Here is a 17,657-nt window from a genome sequence, read left to right on the forward strand (position 1 = left end):
GAAACCCACATGGTGTCAGGGAAATTAATCACAGTACATGAAGTTCAGTTGGTCTATAAATGCTTGCAGGAGACATCTTGGGACTTTACTGTGGTGCTCCAGGGAGGATTGTGGAACTGATGCTTTGCATTCTGCCACATTGCCACAGTGGTCCCAGTCTTTGTCATTTTGGGGATTTTTCTTGTGTTCTTTTTGCTTTAGCAGAGAGAATCAGGTAAAGTGTGGCAGTGTATAAACCAAAGCAGATTTTTTCTATTACTTTGAGCATCTGTCCAATAAAAAGCATAATTAAAATTGTCTTGGACAAAAATGGACTTCCCAGATATAATTTCACATATGCACTCTTTACATCTTTCTCAGGTATTATTATAGAACTGTGCTTGTCCTTTCTTAACCTGACAACTTCCTCTTAATGTGTATATCTGGTATTTATAAACCTCTAAGCTAAGTAGCTTTCATACCTTTTTCCTGTTTAGAATAATGCCAGCTCCAGACATCATCTGGTTTCTCATCTCCAGCAAGATAGTTAACATTTATGTTTATTTCTTCTGGTTTAAGTTCCATTCTGCATTAGCATTAAACACAACAATCACTGATAGACACACTGGAAAAGGTTTCTTATGTATTCAGCATATGTTGGTCTGTGGAAGGTGGTGAGACACCAAGCTAGGTGAAACTGTACACAGATACTATTGCAGTTTTCACAGAAATTAAAGGAATACATCTGCTGTGAGTAGCAAGTTTATTTTATTTTATATTGTCTATGAAAGGCATATTTTGACTTATCTACAGAAAACCATTTCTGATTGCAGTGTTTCAAGCTTCATCGCAAAGTATTAGAAGTGTATGGGTTTAAAAAAAATTAAAAAGTTCATTACAATCGATTTCATTTGAAATTCTATCACTGTATCAGTAAACTGATCCTTTCACTACTGAATAGCTAAATCCTGAAGAGTGATGGCTTCTAAAGAGTCAGCATCAGGCTAAAAGTTATAGCACTTTCCTCCTCTTGAGATACAGCCTTCAAGGTGGGAAAAGCAACCTGATGAAGACCAGAGACCTGTGGACTTCAGGGGTCGGGTTCCAGTCATTACTAAGAAGGACTGTATTTCTCTCAGGTTTCAGCACAACAGCTCATCTGTACCTTCAATTAATAACGTAACAGTAGAAACTTACTCTACATCTTCCAATTGGGATTAGATAATATTTCCCACTTTCTCACCAGCAAACCCACTGATGCTTCTTCAGCACTTGTCTGTCTGACATGCTGTCCCAGTACTCCTGGCTTTTCCTTTTTATGCCATGTATTGTTCATTGCTGCTGGCTGGTGGATTTATCTGCCACTCCAATATCTTGAATATTTTCACCTTGAAAGGATATAGTCTGAGGTGCACAGAGAAATTTGAGACGTGTACCGGATTTCTTGATTCCTTTTTGTATGAAATCAGAAGGTATTTCCATTTGCCAGTACTTGGCAGTACAGTGACAGCTCTGATTTCAGATGTGTGAGAGTCTGAAGCCTGGACATGCTGAGATGCTCTTTCCACGTAAGGCATTATAAACCAGGTTGCGCTGTGTTAGTGTCAGCCTGCAAAACTCTTGCCTGGAAATTACAAACAAGGTCCAGTTGGTGTTGTTGAAAATTGAGCCATAACTTTATAATGAAGTGACATCACCAGGTCCAGAAACCTTGCATGGATGGCAAACCTTGCAAAGATTTTTGTCCCCTGAAATCAGCTGGACAATGTAACATCTTATGGGCATAGATTCTTAACCTTTATTAGGTGGTTAGCTTCACTAATCTGGTGAGCTGTCACAGACCCTAAGATGTTTGATACTTTCATTAATGCCATGGTATTTCAAAAATTAGTTTTCTACATCTCTGCACAGAATTTGTAGTTGCTAAAATTATCAACTAAGCCTACAGAATAGAGGAAACAAAGCTATTTTCTCAAGGAGTGACAATGGACTTTCTTCATCACTTAGTTTGCAGCCCAGCACTTGGAATATATCAGTCCATTACTGTTAGATTTCCATGCTTAATGGTGGAAATATAGTCAGTAAATAACGTTGCTGTTTTTTTAGTAATGTGAAAAGCCAAAAATGAGGAGAGGGCATAAAACACCAGTAGGAGTGCCCAGGCTGAGATTCTCAGGGCAGAACTTGGGTAAGAAACTTCTTGCAGGTGGCTTTGGGATTTTGAGAATCAAATTGTTCTCTGAGCCTTACCTCAGTAACCCCAACACCTGCCCCACAAAGGCACTGTGGTTGCTTGGGTGCAAGTGAAAGGAAGGCTGGATCTTTGCCTTTTAATAGAGATGTTTACGAGCTCAAGGTTTCAGGCCCCCTAAGGTAGATAAATAGCTGCACTGACATCAGTTTGCACTTCCCAGCTAATCTGTACTTGCAACTCACTCTATTTTATCAATTTCATTGATTTCAGTGTTGGAAAAGAGCATACTGTACTTGGGTAGGCTTATTGATTAGTCAGTGGATGGTTTAGTGGCAAGATGTTTTCAGTGACTGGCCATATAAATAGCCATTGCATTTCAGATGATGTGGTGTGGATTGTGACTTTCATATGGGAAATTTAGGTGTATTCTTGAGGTAGTCTTAATGTTTCATCCATATTTCTACAGTTTAAGATTCTATTCTTTCAAGTATAGGAGTCTGAATATGCAGTTTATGTAATAGTTATTGTACTTCCCTAATAGTTGGCCTCTATTAGGGAAAGTCTGAAGCTGATTACAGGTTGGCAGAATGGCATTTACCCACTGAGTTGTATTTCTCCTTCCAGGCTGTTTGTGCAAGGGTGCAGCTGGATGTAGTTCAATACCTAGTTGTTTTCGTGTCTCTGACCACTCACACCCTGCAAGGCAGCCTGGTTTCTCTTCATTTTGGAGTATGTTGACAACCTTCTCCCCAGTCACTAGCAGTGGGTCATTTAATATGAAAAAAGAAGTATTTGTCTGTATTTCCAGGGTAGGTTTAACAGAAGAAAGAATTGTGATCACCTGGTCCGTATTTCTCAGGCATCCTTGCCCAAGCAGTCCCACAGCAGAGCCTGGTCCCAGCGCATATGTTTCTTCACTGAGTGCAGACGCTCTCACTGCTGAGCAGGGACGGGACAGACTAGTAATACAAAAGCTGCTGTCAAAAAGGAAAATTCACCAAGAGAGTCTCTGCTATTCAGGGATCTACCAGGCCTCTGACCCAGAGCAGCAGATTTGTCTGTTTCTGGATGCTGCTTATCTGCACGCACAGTGTCCCTTAGAAAATAGCAATGTGCAATGAGCAGACTGCCTGCAGCGGATGATCTCCATTTGACTTTATTTCAGGTTTTATCTGTCACCTTACACTTTCCTACAGTTTTGAGGAATAGGGGTAATTTTCAACAGACATGAAAAGGTAAAAAATTAATTGAATTGGTCCCTGTGCACAGAAGGAGAATCTCCTAAGACAAACTACGGGCATTTTCATCTCTTTTGAAAGGCTTTTATATTTGAGTGACTACAAAAAAAAAAAAAAAAAAAAAAAAAAAGGCTGCTGTAGTGTTTTCTTAGCCAGCTAAGCCCTAAGGCTGGGGATTTTCCATCAACTTCCAAAGTTTACAGAGCTGAAGATTTATAAGCAGCTCATTTGCCTATAAAAGAGACCATGTCCTCAACAGCCAGAATGCAGAGAGGCAAAACTGATGAATCTTAGTAAAATCCAGACTGGGATGAAAAACCTGTCCAAGCTGAACTTGCCGTTCCTGGCATTCATTGTTAGTCGGGATTGCAAGGCTTAACAGGGCACTCATGTTGAGATCTTCAGATGCTGAAAATCAAAAAACTTTAGATAGTGAAAGCCAAACATGAATGCAGTTGAGATTACAAGGAGGGATATAGATATTATATTTACTTATTGTCCTTATCTCACTGTGTGGTTTACTTTGGAGATATTTTATTGGCTGAATAAGGATATAAAGATAAATGGAGGTATATTTTGTTATCTTGACTAAATACTTTTGTATTTTGATTGCATGTTTCAATCCATGATTGCAGCCATCATTTAAAATTTGTGTCTTTGCAATTGTTCATCAAGTCGTAGGCATGTCAGAAATGACAGCCATATACATCAGTGATGCATTTTCATTAGTTGTATTTGACTTTTGTTAACTGGGCAAAAGACTTTTCTCCCAGACCATAGCGTACTGAGTCTTAGATACTTTTCCCAAAAATGTGGTCACTTATTTCCTTTGTCCAACCAATAAAATGTAATGGGGAATAAATAAATTTATGAGAATCAGATACTTTTACTCCAGCTGCTCATTCTGAGACTTATCAGACCTGCATTTTTTTTTGTTTTCTAATCAGGTGGAAGAAAGGCAGGAGCCTTCAACTTGAAAGGTGTGGGTTTCTCCCTCATTAGGAATTCAGAATTTGAAAGAAAGGCTTATATATTTTTCCCCAAGATGTTACTTGTGTTGCTGTCTTGATTTGTCCTTGAAGTCCATTAACATCTAATAAAAAAGAGGAAGACATCGTGCTCTCTGCAAAATATTTGCATTTCATCACACAGAATGTTGTTCGGTGACCCAAATAATTCAGTAAATTATTTGCACCAGGAGTCCAAATGCTGGAAATGCAACTGCAAGAAAGAACAGCTTTGACTTTGATCTCTACTTTGTGGAAAGCACGAGTGTTTTACCACCTGGAAATAGCAGCACATGAAACATACTTCAGGGTAAATAGCAGATGTTATAAGGACATCTGAGCAATGAAGATCCAAAGTATACATTTCAACAGTGGAGTACGAGGCAAGAAAAAATGAAACATGCACTCTCAGGGAAGTTTCCAGGGTCAAAATTAAGGTAAAGCATACACCTTCTTGTTTAAATTTGTCAGGTAAACTTCAGATAAGAACACTGTTCTTCCTCAGCAGAGCACTGTCTCCATCAAGCCCAACCGTGGGCTAAAGGGGAAGAGCAGACTTTATGAAAGATAAGTGAAATTAAACATACGCTCAAGCATTCTCTGCAATTTAGTGTGTTAGTTGAGGTCAAAAAACAAGCATGGTGCTTTTACATTAGGTTTAATCTCTGTGGCTACATTCAGTTTGTCATTTGATAGTACATCTGTATCAGAAATACATACAGTGTCTTAGCACCAAAACACCTAGCTAAATTAGTAATATGTAAATGACAAATAGCACCATTTATATTGTAATGATTAAATTATGCCTTTCAGACTCTGTGCTGCATGCTAGGTTCTATGGATGCTGATTTTATATACAAAAACCTGCAAGGGTAGTACTTACATTAAGCTGAATGGCAGAAAGGGTAATCCATTCTGAAACCCTCCTTATCATAAGCCTGTGCTTGGGAGCAGGATTGGACCTTGGATTTATTTCTTTGTGTCAGTGAAAGTTTTGGCTAAATGAGAAACACAGATCCCAGGGAAGCAAGGTAGCCTAAATAAGAATAAAATGAGAAATTTGAAGTCTGATAAATACAAAAGTATGAGAAAGTTAGAAATAAATAAATAACTTTGTAGCCAAAATTATTTCATAAACCCTACTTCTAATTTTCTTGAATTCACCACCAAGCTAGTGCATCATTATTAAGAAACATGAGTGTGTAAAAATACACTTAACTCTGAGCATAAACCCAACCAAAGCTGAATTTTGGGAGAGAATTATCAGGAATACAGTTGTCCACAGTAAGCATCAGTTAAGACAGGGTAGTATTTATTGCAGTTGCAGTGTGAGCCATGTTGTTTTTCGACTGTGTTTGAGCACAGTCTTAACATCTTCACTACTGTTGCCAGCAGCTGTCTCTGAGGAATTAAGGCTGTCAGTGCTTTAAGACTGACATTTGAGAGAGGTTTAGCAGTTTCTATCCTGCAGTAGACCATGTGGTTGGCTTTGCAAGTTTGCAGATCTGTCCAGGGCAGGGAGACTCTGGATGGCCTGTTATGCTGGAGCCATCAGAACTGCAGAAGGTTCCGTGGCCCATTCTGAATATATGCATGGCCTTTGTGTTTCTGTATATGAATGGGGGTGACTTGCAAGGCAGTCCGCACACCCAGCAGGAGTTCACCTGCTCTGTGTTGTCCCTCCCTTTACTACATCATTTGCATGCTGGCTGTCAGATTCTGTCAGAGAGCTGCTTTCCCCACTGTATCCCACTGATGGTGGCTTTGAGGGTGGAGATGCAGAAAGCTTGTGCTCCCACCCAGAAGTGCGTATCAGCTACTCTTGCTGGTTGATCTCCCAGACATCTTTTTTATTCTGTGGCCTCTGCATCTTGATTATCATCTGCCTTGAGGAACCTTTCCCAGCAAAAATGCCACAAGGTTCATAAGGTCTAAGTATGTTTGGTTTTCATAGGTTTTTGCTGGGGAGCTCCTCATTGTCTCAGAGTTAGCTGCATGTGTTTTACAAGCATAGGGTAGACCAGCAGTAAGTGGAACCGAACAGACATTTAAAATATTGTCAGAGATAAAAGTAACAAAGTTGTCAATATTACTCTGTAATGTTCTTCAAATATTTTTTTTTCAGCATTAGCTTGTTAATTAACCTCTTAGCAGGCTTCTCGTGTTTTACAAAATCAATTGGGGAAAAGTTGTAAGGTTATTTTTTCTCACTGGAAGGTGTTTAATTAATATGCCCATTTTAGTTTAGACGTATATTCTGTATAATAAAATACCTGAGCTCAGCATTTCTAACTTGTATAAAAACTACAATTACCTCAATAGACAATTCCAGAACACTTTTCCATCATTAAGCAGTAGAAATAAAACCTCCACAGCTGAAATGTATGTTATGAACATTTTTTAGAGCCCTCCCTTTGTCGCTTTTTCTTAAGCTAGTTTTCTTTTGGTTTGTTGGGCAGAAGTGAGAGCAACTTTTATTACCATCTGCTTTCTCAGTTAAGGATGTGGAAGGGACCTCTACATTGTGGGATGATGACTGAGGGGCAGGAAGAGAGACAGGCAGCCCTCGAGCTCAGTAGTACTTGGCAGTGAGAGTTGGTGTGAATTTCTCAGCCTGTGATTGAGCAGGACGTTCCACAGAGGATGGGTTATTGGTCTTCAAAGGTCAGAATGTGGATTGAATCATGAGGCATACAGATCTGGTGTGAAGTGAACACTGGTTTGGTCTTATTTCTAGCCCATCAATGCCCATAAGAATTGAAGACAATAATTTGCAGATTGAGATGTTTTCACCGTGATCGAAGTACAAAACTGCTGCAGGGGAAAATAACCTAAGTCAAGACCCTGCAAAAAAGGTCTGAAGTTGTTAAAGCTCTGTGGATGAAAAGGTGTGCAGGACCTCTGGTAGCGACTTGCCCAGTACCTTTGGGGGGCAATTAAACAATTAAACTGAAGACATATTGCATGGAGGTGTTGTTTGCATTTAGTAAAAATATGTGGTGTATGCATACCAATTATTGCCTATTTCTCTAAGTTGCAGCATATCTCTGTATAATTAATACTCTGGGGAATTTGGTTTTTTTGTGGTTTCTGCATTTGGGGAATTTAAATTCCATTTTCAGATGTCAGCTAGGCCCATGAAAGGGCATTCTGGTGCTAAATAAAATCAAGTAATTAATTTTTGAAATAGCCCTAAACAGCTTTGAAGTGTAAAATTCAGTATCTTAGTCAGCTTAGTACTTTGTGAAATTCCAGTAAATGATAGCTTCACCTTAACTACCTAAATGCCTTTTGAAACCTGATTGCTGGAAACTGTTGAAAGTCAGTTAGTTGCATTGGGTGCAGGAAAAGGCTCCAAGAGGATCTCCTCAGTTTGGGAGTGGACAAATTGCTACAGTGGATCACAATAGTAACTCTGCTAGTACCTTAAAATAGCAGTAGCTATTAGAAACCTTTCTTTAAATAAGTATCCAATAAGCCTTAAGGTGTGTATTTTTTCCAGGTCTTCTAACACATGAAGATTGGTTAATGCTCAGTGACATATTGATGTCCTTTTGTAAATACTTACCCTGTCTAATAAACAAGAAGATATTCCCTGAATGCTATATAACACCTTCCCTGACATTAACAGCAACATATTTATATCCTCCTGTGACCAAAACCCTCAGGACCGGGAGAGCAGAGGAGAGGAGGGATAAGAAGCTCAAAGGCCAAAGGCTCACAGCTCATCCCCAGCCATTGCAGCAGAGAGCTGAGGTTCATGTGCCCTGGCAGGTCGTGATGTGAAACATCACCAGAGGTCCATTAGTGTCCTGCACCCCGTGGAATCATGGGGTTGAGCCTTTGGTACTGCCTTGAGGGCTCTGAACACTTTGCCATCTCAACTTTGCAGCATCTGTTTATTGATAGAATATGTACACAGAAACCTGGAGAGCACTTTCTATTGGAGAAGCACAGAAAAGCATAGTGTGTTTTTCATAATGGAGAGAAAGTGTACAGAGAAATATTTGGATGTTTTTTTGGTCTAGCCTTGGGATGGAGTCTCTGCTTGACTGTGTAATATTTATTCTTCGTCATATAGAAAAGGCTGTGCCCACCCACAGTGAGCTCTTTGCCTCATCAGACCAGTTGTCCCATCTAAATGTCTGCAAAAGCCTTTAAGAAACATTTTGTTATGTTTTCTGTGGCATAACTGGGTCTACTATATACAAGCATACATGTTAAAATGCACACTGTTCATTAGCTAAAGCTTCTCAAAGATGAGTTTTCATTTTTAAGAAAGAAGGGCAATTATTTAAATGGAAATGCGGTCTTGAGTTTAAGTCTTTCCTAGATCTTCACACTCTTATAATAAGAAAAGGAAATACTAGTTTACAAGCTAGGATATAAACCCTCCATGGTCACAAGCTGCCCTTTGTTCCCTGTGCTGCTTTCTGCTTGAAATTCTGAGAGGCTGTGTCAGTGCTGAGGAGAACTTGGGGAGTTTTGCATGGCATGTTAAGTCTCTGGCTAATCAGGCTAAGAAGGCCATAGGTCAAAGCCTATTTGAACATTTTTGAGACAAACCCAGCAAGTACTGTTTTCTTTGTATTTGGAATTAGCTTTTGGGTTATTGCTTTTAAGTAAACTAATGAGCCTTTTAATACTGTGCAAGCTAAGCATTTCTGCATTCTGATACACTTGAATTACTGAGGTTCTTGGTGTGTGTGGTTAAGTTGTGCAAGCTGTAGGATTACTGTAAATAAAATCACACTTTTGAGCAGCTAGTACTCAGTCTGATCTCCAGAAGGTGATAGTTTGATTCATAGGAGACAAAAGTTTCTTCTCCCTTCCTCTTCAGCCCAATGAAAAATGATGGAGCAAAACATCTGGGAAAAATAACGTAAAGACTTAGGAAATGCACCCTGTACATGAATGCAAAAAATACAAAGTATATCTTGATGTGATACTCTCTTATAGCAAGATTATGGAACAAAGAAAAGGCAATGCAAACTCTTTAACATTTTGCTTGTTACCTTTAACAGGCAGCTGCTCTGTATGGGCAGAATTTGATGTATGTCCTCAGGCTTTGCTACAGAGAATACCTCCCATGTTGCAAACATGGAGAAAAAATTCTTATCTTTAGGTGCTGTTTATGCCAGCAAGCATGTTAAGGGTGACACTGGCATCAAGAATATAAACTCTGAGACACAATTACTGATAAAACTCATTAGAAAGGACAAAACTGAACCCACATCACAAAGATGAAACTGCTAAATCATGCTCAGACAATTGGGAAACTAGTAGGGAAATACAAAAGCCTGCATCTTGCGTGTACTCGAGCAATAACCAGAGAGACCTCCAGTAAGAAGTGGCACCCTGTGAGACTGTGATGTGTATAAATCTCCTTCTCCCAAACAAAGAGAAGGAAGGAGAGGGTGGAGGAGGAAAAAGGAAATAAAAGATAAGAAAGACAAAAGGGTGGGCCTGTTGGCAGTTTACTCTGATTAAGCCGTATTTTGCAGCTATACTGCTCGGAGTTCAAGTGATTGAGGTCACTGCCGAGGTTTTGTCTTTGATGACTTCAGGATTAGGATTCAGAGAGCAAAAGGGTTTAGGCAAATAGGCTTTGCATTTAATACATTACCTAACTTGTTAAAAGCAGCAGTGTTTGATTAAGGGGTTTTTTAATTGCCTTTCACTAGTCTGATATATTCATCAAGTTTTCTCTTTTTTGTACATTTCATCCTGACAGCCAGGATGATTGGGTTGGGAAGGAAATTTTACCCACACTCCTCTCTAACCCCAGTGAACAGAACTAGAGGTTGACATGACAGAGCCTTTTATCTGTGACTTTAACCGTTTGTTGGTTTGGTTTTATGTGTTTTAAACTGATGATTATTGCTTTTCTAGATGTTCAGGAGAGAGATCTTAAGTCCATGATAGCATTTCATTATGGTCATAACTATAAAATGCCATGGATCTTTGGAGAGTGTGAAAAGATCAATAGAGTACAAGACAGATGAAGAACAAAACTCTCTTCTGGGTCACTGTTTATTTCTGTATCTGTCCATGACCCCCACCTCCAGACACCAGCTGCTACTTGTGCTCCTGGAGATAAAAGGAGAAAGATTATTAGAGTGCTTGTGATTATCAAAGGGATTGGGTATTTAATAGATATCTTGATTTGCTTTAGTTGCTGAAAAACAGAGAAGCTGTTCTTCAGATTTTCTTTGTATCAGGAATATTAATATAACAGCACCAACCTTACTGAATATGAGATGGCCCATCATAATCCAAATTGTTCTAACACACAAATGCTTCTGTATGCAAAACTTTTACTGTTCCAAAAGATTTGTACGTAGACAAGTATTTGCAGTAGCATAGCAATTAAATTGCAGAATCTTTCTTTGATATTTATTATTTGCTCAGTCTGGGAGAGATTTTCAGAGCAATTGCTTTTAACTCACAGAATTCAGATCAGGAACTGAAGTTTGTCAAAAGTAAGTTGTACTCAAATCTTGGATTTTGGTTTGAACTTCTATAACTTCATTATATCTTGGTTAAAACTTTGCTGTGCTTAAAGCTGAGTTTTGACTTCCAATCTCAGCATCCCTTTGACTTGCTCATGGTTTTTACTGGGTAAGTTTACTGAGAGTCAGATTTGGTAGCTTCTGGATAAGAATGAGGAAAATGATCAGTGAAGCAGGCATCCTGCGTAGGCTTCTGTATGAGACTGGCAACCAGTTCTTCATCTGATGACAGCCTTGAAAGGGTGGTTCCTCCACTATAATACAAAGTGTGAGAGGAAGGTCCTACTTTACCACTTTGTACAGCCAGAATAATGCAGCCTTTACTGAATTATTCCAACTTCAATACAACTCCTCCTCCTCCAGAGTTTCAGGGTAGTAGGTGAGATTTCAAATGCACAGAAGTAAACCTGTTCAAGAATGGACTTTTCCTCCCATTACTTTCAGCTTTTAAATGTAAGTGAAGGCAGAGGGCACTTGGTTAAATTTTGTCTCAAGTTTCAATTTGAAATGTTGAAATGGAAAAAATGTGCATCTTCATTAAAATTTAAATAATTTGGTGTTTTTAAAATTATTTCTTTTTAAATATTCACGAGGGAAAATATTCCAAAATTATGGGAAAGAGTTTTTTCATGTGTTTTTTTAGGGGGGAGGGGAAGGATTTTTCCACTTTGGAATGTTAAATTTTATTTTTTGTTTTAGGAAGCCAAAAACATAACTAAAAATCATCATTTTTCTGCTGCCAAATCTTTGAAACTTTATTTTATGTCATTAATATTTCTCAGTGAAATTTTTGACTGGCTTTATGCTGAAAGTAGTGCTGTGGGAATCATAATTTTGAATGTCCTGACTGGTGTTCAATTAAATATTAGTATATTTTCTTTTGTTCCTGTACCTGTTTCCATTAATTTTCTTGTTGAACTTATCTGGTAAGGGAAAGGGCTCTAAAAGACAAAAGGGATTGTATGTTACTGCAAGTGATATCCAACAAGTCCAAACTTTCTTGGATTAAAGGGTGAAACTCCACTGAAGTCAATGGAGCTTTAAATTTTGGCACCACCAGAAAATTTGTCCTGTGGAATGAAATTGCATTGTCACATTTTGAATGCTCTTCATTCTCATGACAGACATTACTAAAGGAGTCTCTTTTCCAGCACTTATACATTTATTATTTTCAAAACCCATTTCCTCAGAGAGGTCAAAAGCTCTTCTCACCACCACAGGGAGGCCATGGGAATTTTGGCATTCTGAAGTACCATAGGTATCCATCTGCATATAAAATGTTAACACCTTTTTTTAGTTTTTCTTTTTAACCATGCTTTGTTTTTGTCATGAATCAAAAGTGGTAGAATCTAATTATTTTTTGATTGGAAGGGCAAACATTGCAGCAGGAAAAAATGTCACATTAAAATTGGATTATTTCCAACTAATCCATTAAAGAAATTCCCCTTATCCCTGATTGCTCTGTGTCACTAGTGTGATGCTATAGTACCATTTTTATACCATGTTTCTGGCAGTTTTCAGTATTATCTATGCAGAAAATAGATTGCAGATCTCTTCCAAAAGCCAAACATTTTTTCCTGCTTGGAAAGGTTGGAGTAAGTTGGAGTAAAGTAAAGCTGGAGTTTTTCCTCCTTGCCTGTATTGATATTTTTCCTTAACAACAGAAGACAATGAAATTGTTTATCTTTACTTTTGTCCATTACTTTAGAGCCCTGAGATCCAAACAAGACCTCTCTGTACAAAGCATTGGGGAACTGCACATCTGCAAATAACCCCTGCCTGAAGAGCTTTTGGACTATGGCCCCACTCCTGTAACCTGGAGCTACTTGGTTGTCCTGTGGACAGGTTACAGACCTGGGGCTTCACACATGGGGTGAAGAATGGGGGAAGGATGCTTGGTTGTCCTGCCTGTATGAGCAGGGAGTCTTGGGAATTAAATCCCTTGTCCCAGATCACACAGGAAATCTGTGGCTGACCCTGAGGTGGAAGCCAGATATCCTGTGTGGTACTCTCATCCCCTGGCCCATTCATCCATCCTTGCTCCCCCATGTCATATTGGCCTCCAGCGCAGAAACTTCTAACCGAGGAATTTTCCATTGAGTTCTGCTGCTGATGAGTTTCTTTCTCACCAATAGGTGGAAACTGACAGCCCGGTTTCTCAGGTGACACAAGGAACGGTTCTGCCATCCCAAATGAGGCAGGAAAAACATCACGCAGAACAAGGAATTTTCCATAAGAAACTGTACCATAGCAACTGAAAAAGACGTTGAAGCACATTATACTTTCTCAGCTTGTTGCAACCTGTGCTTTGATGCAACAGGACATCAGAAAAGTGAAGACTTGGGTTTTTTGTTTTTTCTTTTCCTCACTTATTTCTTTGGCCAGGAGAGTGATTGCTTTAACTGCTGCTGGTTGATCATAATGAATTTATTGCAAAATTGTGTAATCTTTCCACGTCCGTCTCCAAAGTCTGCCAGAGCTATGTTCTGGCATGTATTGTCATGCTATAGCTGGGGAGGGTGAGGGGACTACATCTGCGAACTTCCATAAGAGATCACAAGCTTCTGAAATTGTAGGTTAACTAACTAAATAGGATGCAGAAATATTTGCAACAGGCTGACAGCTGTGCAATATGTGGCATTAAAATAAAGTTGAGTCACTAAGAAGTAGTGATATAGAAGCTAGCAAAAGTTTCTGTCTTTTTTTCTAAATATATCCCAAATATGATTGTCTACTCTAACAGAAAGAAAATCATTATGCAGAGACAAGTGGCTTGAGTCATTGGTTTGGATATGGACAAAGTCTTGATATATTAGGCACAGTATTTATTTAAAATGTTGCATAAAATCTTTAAGTGAAGTCTTTGCAGGGCAGATGTTTGTCTTGTTCTTGATCAGCTGTAAAAGGCTATTCAGAATGAAGAAATCTAAATTAACAGGACCTAAATGTTTAAGTGAGAAAATGGGGAAATCTGATTAGCAGTACTAATCAACTGAGGTCTGGAGATTCCTCTTCTTTTCAACTGGAGCAGTTTAGTCATCTTCCTTTTCCTTTTTTTTTTTTTTCAGAGTTCATGCTGTACCCTGCCCATATTTTATTTCTTCACTGTGTTCCTTCTCAGTAAGCTCCACAATGTGGATCATCCTCTCTGCATATATATATATCTGCAGATATGAGTTACTAGGTGGAGAGTTGCAGCATGTAGCAAGCACATTTTCTGTGTATGTACTGTCTTTTTGTTCAAACTCACAACCTGTCCAATATCTGAGGTATTTCTGAGGCAAGATGTCCCTTTTTTTTGTGAGACTTCTTGTTTCAGGTTCTCCTCAGTGTCAGTGACAAGTCTGTCACTGCTTTGGGAAAGTTATATCAGAATCCTGCAGAGCTGGACTTGAACTAAAAGCACTGTACTGGAGCAGGAGTTATCATAGCTAACTGTGACTGTCTTTAACTAGGGCTTCCAGCAAGGTCTACATGTGAAAGCACAGTACTTTTTGTACATTAGCAGGGATAATGCAGGATTTCAAACCACTTGCTCCTAGCTACTGTCCTAGCTTTCAACTTGGTTAATTATGGGCAAAAAACCTTTTAAAATAGTATCGAGAAGAAATTTTTCCTGATGATGTTTCTCAGATGCTTAGCTAGAATAGCCCTCATTAGGATGCAATTTTCCATTTTCTTTAGTTTCCACATCAACTGGCATTTTGAATGCCTACTTGCCACAATATGAAGGCAAGTGATTCCAGTAGCTCCTGTTCAGAAATCTTTTTTTGTTTACATCTATGAAGGTGTGGAAAGGGAGCTACTGCAAGTAGTTTTGAAGTGTTAGTTGTGGTATGTTAATCCCTGAGGGCCTGTTTATTTTTGTGCAGGATAGTACCTAAAATACTGTAAACTAGCAACATACAGACTGGAATAACCAAAGAATAAGGGCACTTAGCTAGCAGCAGACTTCATGTTTTCTTTTGTTCATGGCAAGTCTTTTTTCTGTGTATGTCTGTGTTTTAAATTAGGCCATGCTGTGGGTTTCTTAACTGTTTTCTTAGCAGCTTCTCTTTGTGACTGTTAATCTAGAAGAACTCCACTCACTTTCCCGGCTCACATTTTGTGAGTGAGGATTACTTTCATGACATACAAGACAGCACTATATTCTTTTTTTGAGTGTGTTATAATACACTTTAAGGAGACCAGAATCTGTAAAATTACAAGGAAATATTTATTGAAGCCAAATCCATATCTGAGGAGTTTCCACTTGAGCATTTGAAATTAAGAAAGTGATGGCAGCAAGAAGTTTGTGCCATTGTTTTCAAAATATACCAAATAAGAACCTTGGCGAATACATCACTACACTTTATAGCTTTGTGACACTGTTCAAATAGAAAGTAATTAATATTTAAAAAAATCCCCACCACTATTATGGAACATCTAGATATGCATTTCTAGCCTTATTTTCTAGGTAGGGGAAACAATCAGAAAGGGATTCTCTTGCCAGAAGCTCATAAGAATTGTTTGCCAAAGCGCTGATGGCAAATACCTTTTCATCTATGTGTGCGTGTCTAGGTTTCAGAAGCAAACAATGTTGCCTCTATGTAGTTTGTCTGTAAGGAAAAATGCAAGTATCAGTAGTGGTTATTTTTGCAGTTAGAGCCTGTTATATTCTTGGAACATGTGGCTGAATTACAGTTCTCTTACTGAAGAAAATGTTACAAGAGAAGAATAAATGTGACAAGCAATGGTGAAAACAACACACTAACCTATAAGTTAGTTGACAGTTGTACGTGGGAAAACACTGGAAAGACTACCCAACAAGTACTGACATTGTTTATAAACAATTGTTACTTTCTGACCCTTCCTCTTCTATTCAAAATTCTGACCAGAAGGACAGGCTAGAAATAGAGTCCGGGAAACTGCTTGAGGGCCATTTTGTGGATGTTGGACTATCAAAAGGCAAATCATCCCTCCAGTTTCGCAACAGACTTCAGACAGGTCTCTCCTAAAAGCAGGTCTGTGCTTGCCCTCCTGCTGGTGGTGGTCTTACAGGGGGCAGTAATTAATAAACACTGCTTGTAAAGTGGTCTGTTAATGTACCATGGTAACGTCTTGTCTGTAGGGTTAATAATAATGCTTTGTGTATCTCTGTGTTTTAGCTAAGTGCAGACCGGGTGCGTACCAAAGGACAACACCCATTTTCTTAGCTGCAACTGTCAGTTCCAGCAACTTGAGGCAAAAATCTAGCTGTTCCATTAGTAACAATAAAAATTATGGCAATTTTTAATATTTCCGTTACTGATAAGCACACCAGGAAGTCTGCCATTCAGTTCAACAAATGTAGCAGCTGTTTGTGTTGGTTACTGCTGCTCAAAATGTTTCCCAAGTACATGACTATGTAGGCATGGTATTTATTGCTCTGGGAGAGAACTTGAACTTCAGAAGGAAGGGGAGAAAAACCCTACATTTTGTCTATCTTAGTTATGTGAAGACTACAGTTGCTGTAAATATCATGGTGTACAGTAGTTGGAACAAAACAGTTCTGGTTTTTAAGAGCAATAGTCACAGAGATGGTAGGTGAGAAAAGAACTTTTCTGCTCCATGCATTTTTGGTGTCTTGCAGAGACTGCCAGAATTACATTTGCATTAATTTCAGTCTGCAACAAGTACTGAAGAGGATTCAACTGAAAGTACTTCCCAAATATGAGGAGCACAGGGGAGAAAGAGAACTATGTTTTATAGTGACAGCTATTAAGCTTTTACAGAATATCATATATATGTACTAGCTATCAACATAAAATTAACTGGTACTAATTGGTCAGAGCTGACAACTCAGTCTGCTTGTGAGTGTAATACTCTTCTTTAGGTCACATTCATTATACTGACATCGTATGTCAGATTCTGAATAAAGTTCATTCAGCCATTTCTGCCGTTCTTGTTTGCCCTGGTATGTATATGTGCTGCCATCAGCAAGAGTTTATGTCTCAGCAAAGACTGGGTCTGTGTGCTTTGACAAATACGTGTCTCAGTTATCTGCCCAGTGGCCACTTCTCCAGCAACAGCGGGACTGTGGGAGGGCATCCTTTGATTGAATCATGCCTGGTGTTTTCTTCATTCTTGGAAACTGACTGGAACAAAATGTTCAAAGCTCTTTCTTCCTCTCTTTCCTCTTTTTTTTTTTCCCCTCTCTCTTTTTGTTTTTCAGTTCCATGCCTCAAAAGGCTGTAACTGGGTTCATTATTGTGTGATAAATCAGCAGTAAACTTCTATGCATTTTGCTTCATTTGAGCAGCTCCTGTTCCTTAGTGACAGCTGCTTGGCTCAGCAGACTGTAATTATCAAGTCAAAACCAAGATGCTTTTAGGTAGTGAAAACATATTGACAGAGACTGAACTTGTCCTAAACTTCGTCATGGGTCACAGCTTTAAAAGATACCATTTGTTGTTGTTTTGTCACTGTTGGTACAGGGGGTTTGACAGTTATCACACTGGACCATGTGAGAAGCTGTTATCCTAAAGGAGTACAGGTCTTACTTTTTCGTTAGATGCCGACATACTGTGTAGTTAACTTTTGATTAATGTATCTGTGTTCATTCTTTTTCTCTAAAATAAAGTTTTACTGATATGTGGGAGGGGATTTATTGGGAGTTTACAAATAAGCCTTTATTTAAACAATATCTGAAGGAAGCTTTGCCCAGAAACAGATGTATGGGTTTGTTGTCCATGGTGGAACCAAGGCA

At 38.8% G+C, this 17,657-nt stretch overlaps 1 protein-coding gene across 4 annotated transcripts in view; it reads left to right on the forward strand.

The window, feature by feature from the left end:
* NTRK2 (neurotrophic receptor tyrosine kinase 2) overlaps positions 1 to 17,657 on the forward strand; it is a 203,686-nt gene that overhangs the window by 120,033 nt on the left and 65,996 nt on the right. Inside the window, exon 14 of one of the 4 annotated variants that reach the window (XM_064643026.1) lies at positions 13,066 to 17,542. The exons of the other annotated variants lie outside the window; for them this stretch is intronic. Coding sequence (XP_064499096.1) covers positions 13,066 to 13,076 — 11 coding nt within the window. The 3' untranslated portion in view covers positions 13,077 to 17,542. Of the gene's footprint in view, positions 1 to 13,065; positions 17,543 to 17,657 lie in introns of those variants that run through there. 4 annotated transcript variants of the gene reach the window in all.

Source organism: Pseudopipra pipra, chromosome Z, assembly GCF_036250125.1.
Source record: "Pseudopipra pipra isolate bDixPip1 chromosome Z, bDixPip1.hap1, whole genome shotgun sequence".
NCBI classification, from domain to species: domain Eukaryota; kingdom Metazoa; phylum Chordata; class Aves; order Passeriformes; family Pipridae; genus Pseudopipra; species Pseudopipra pipra.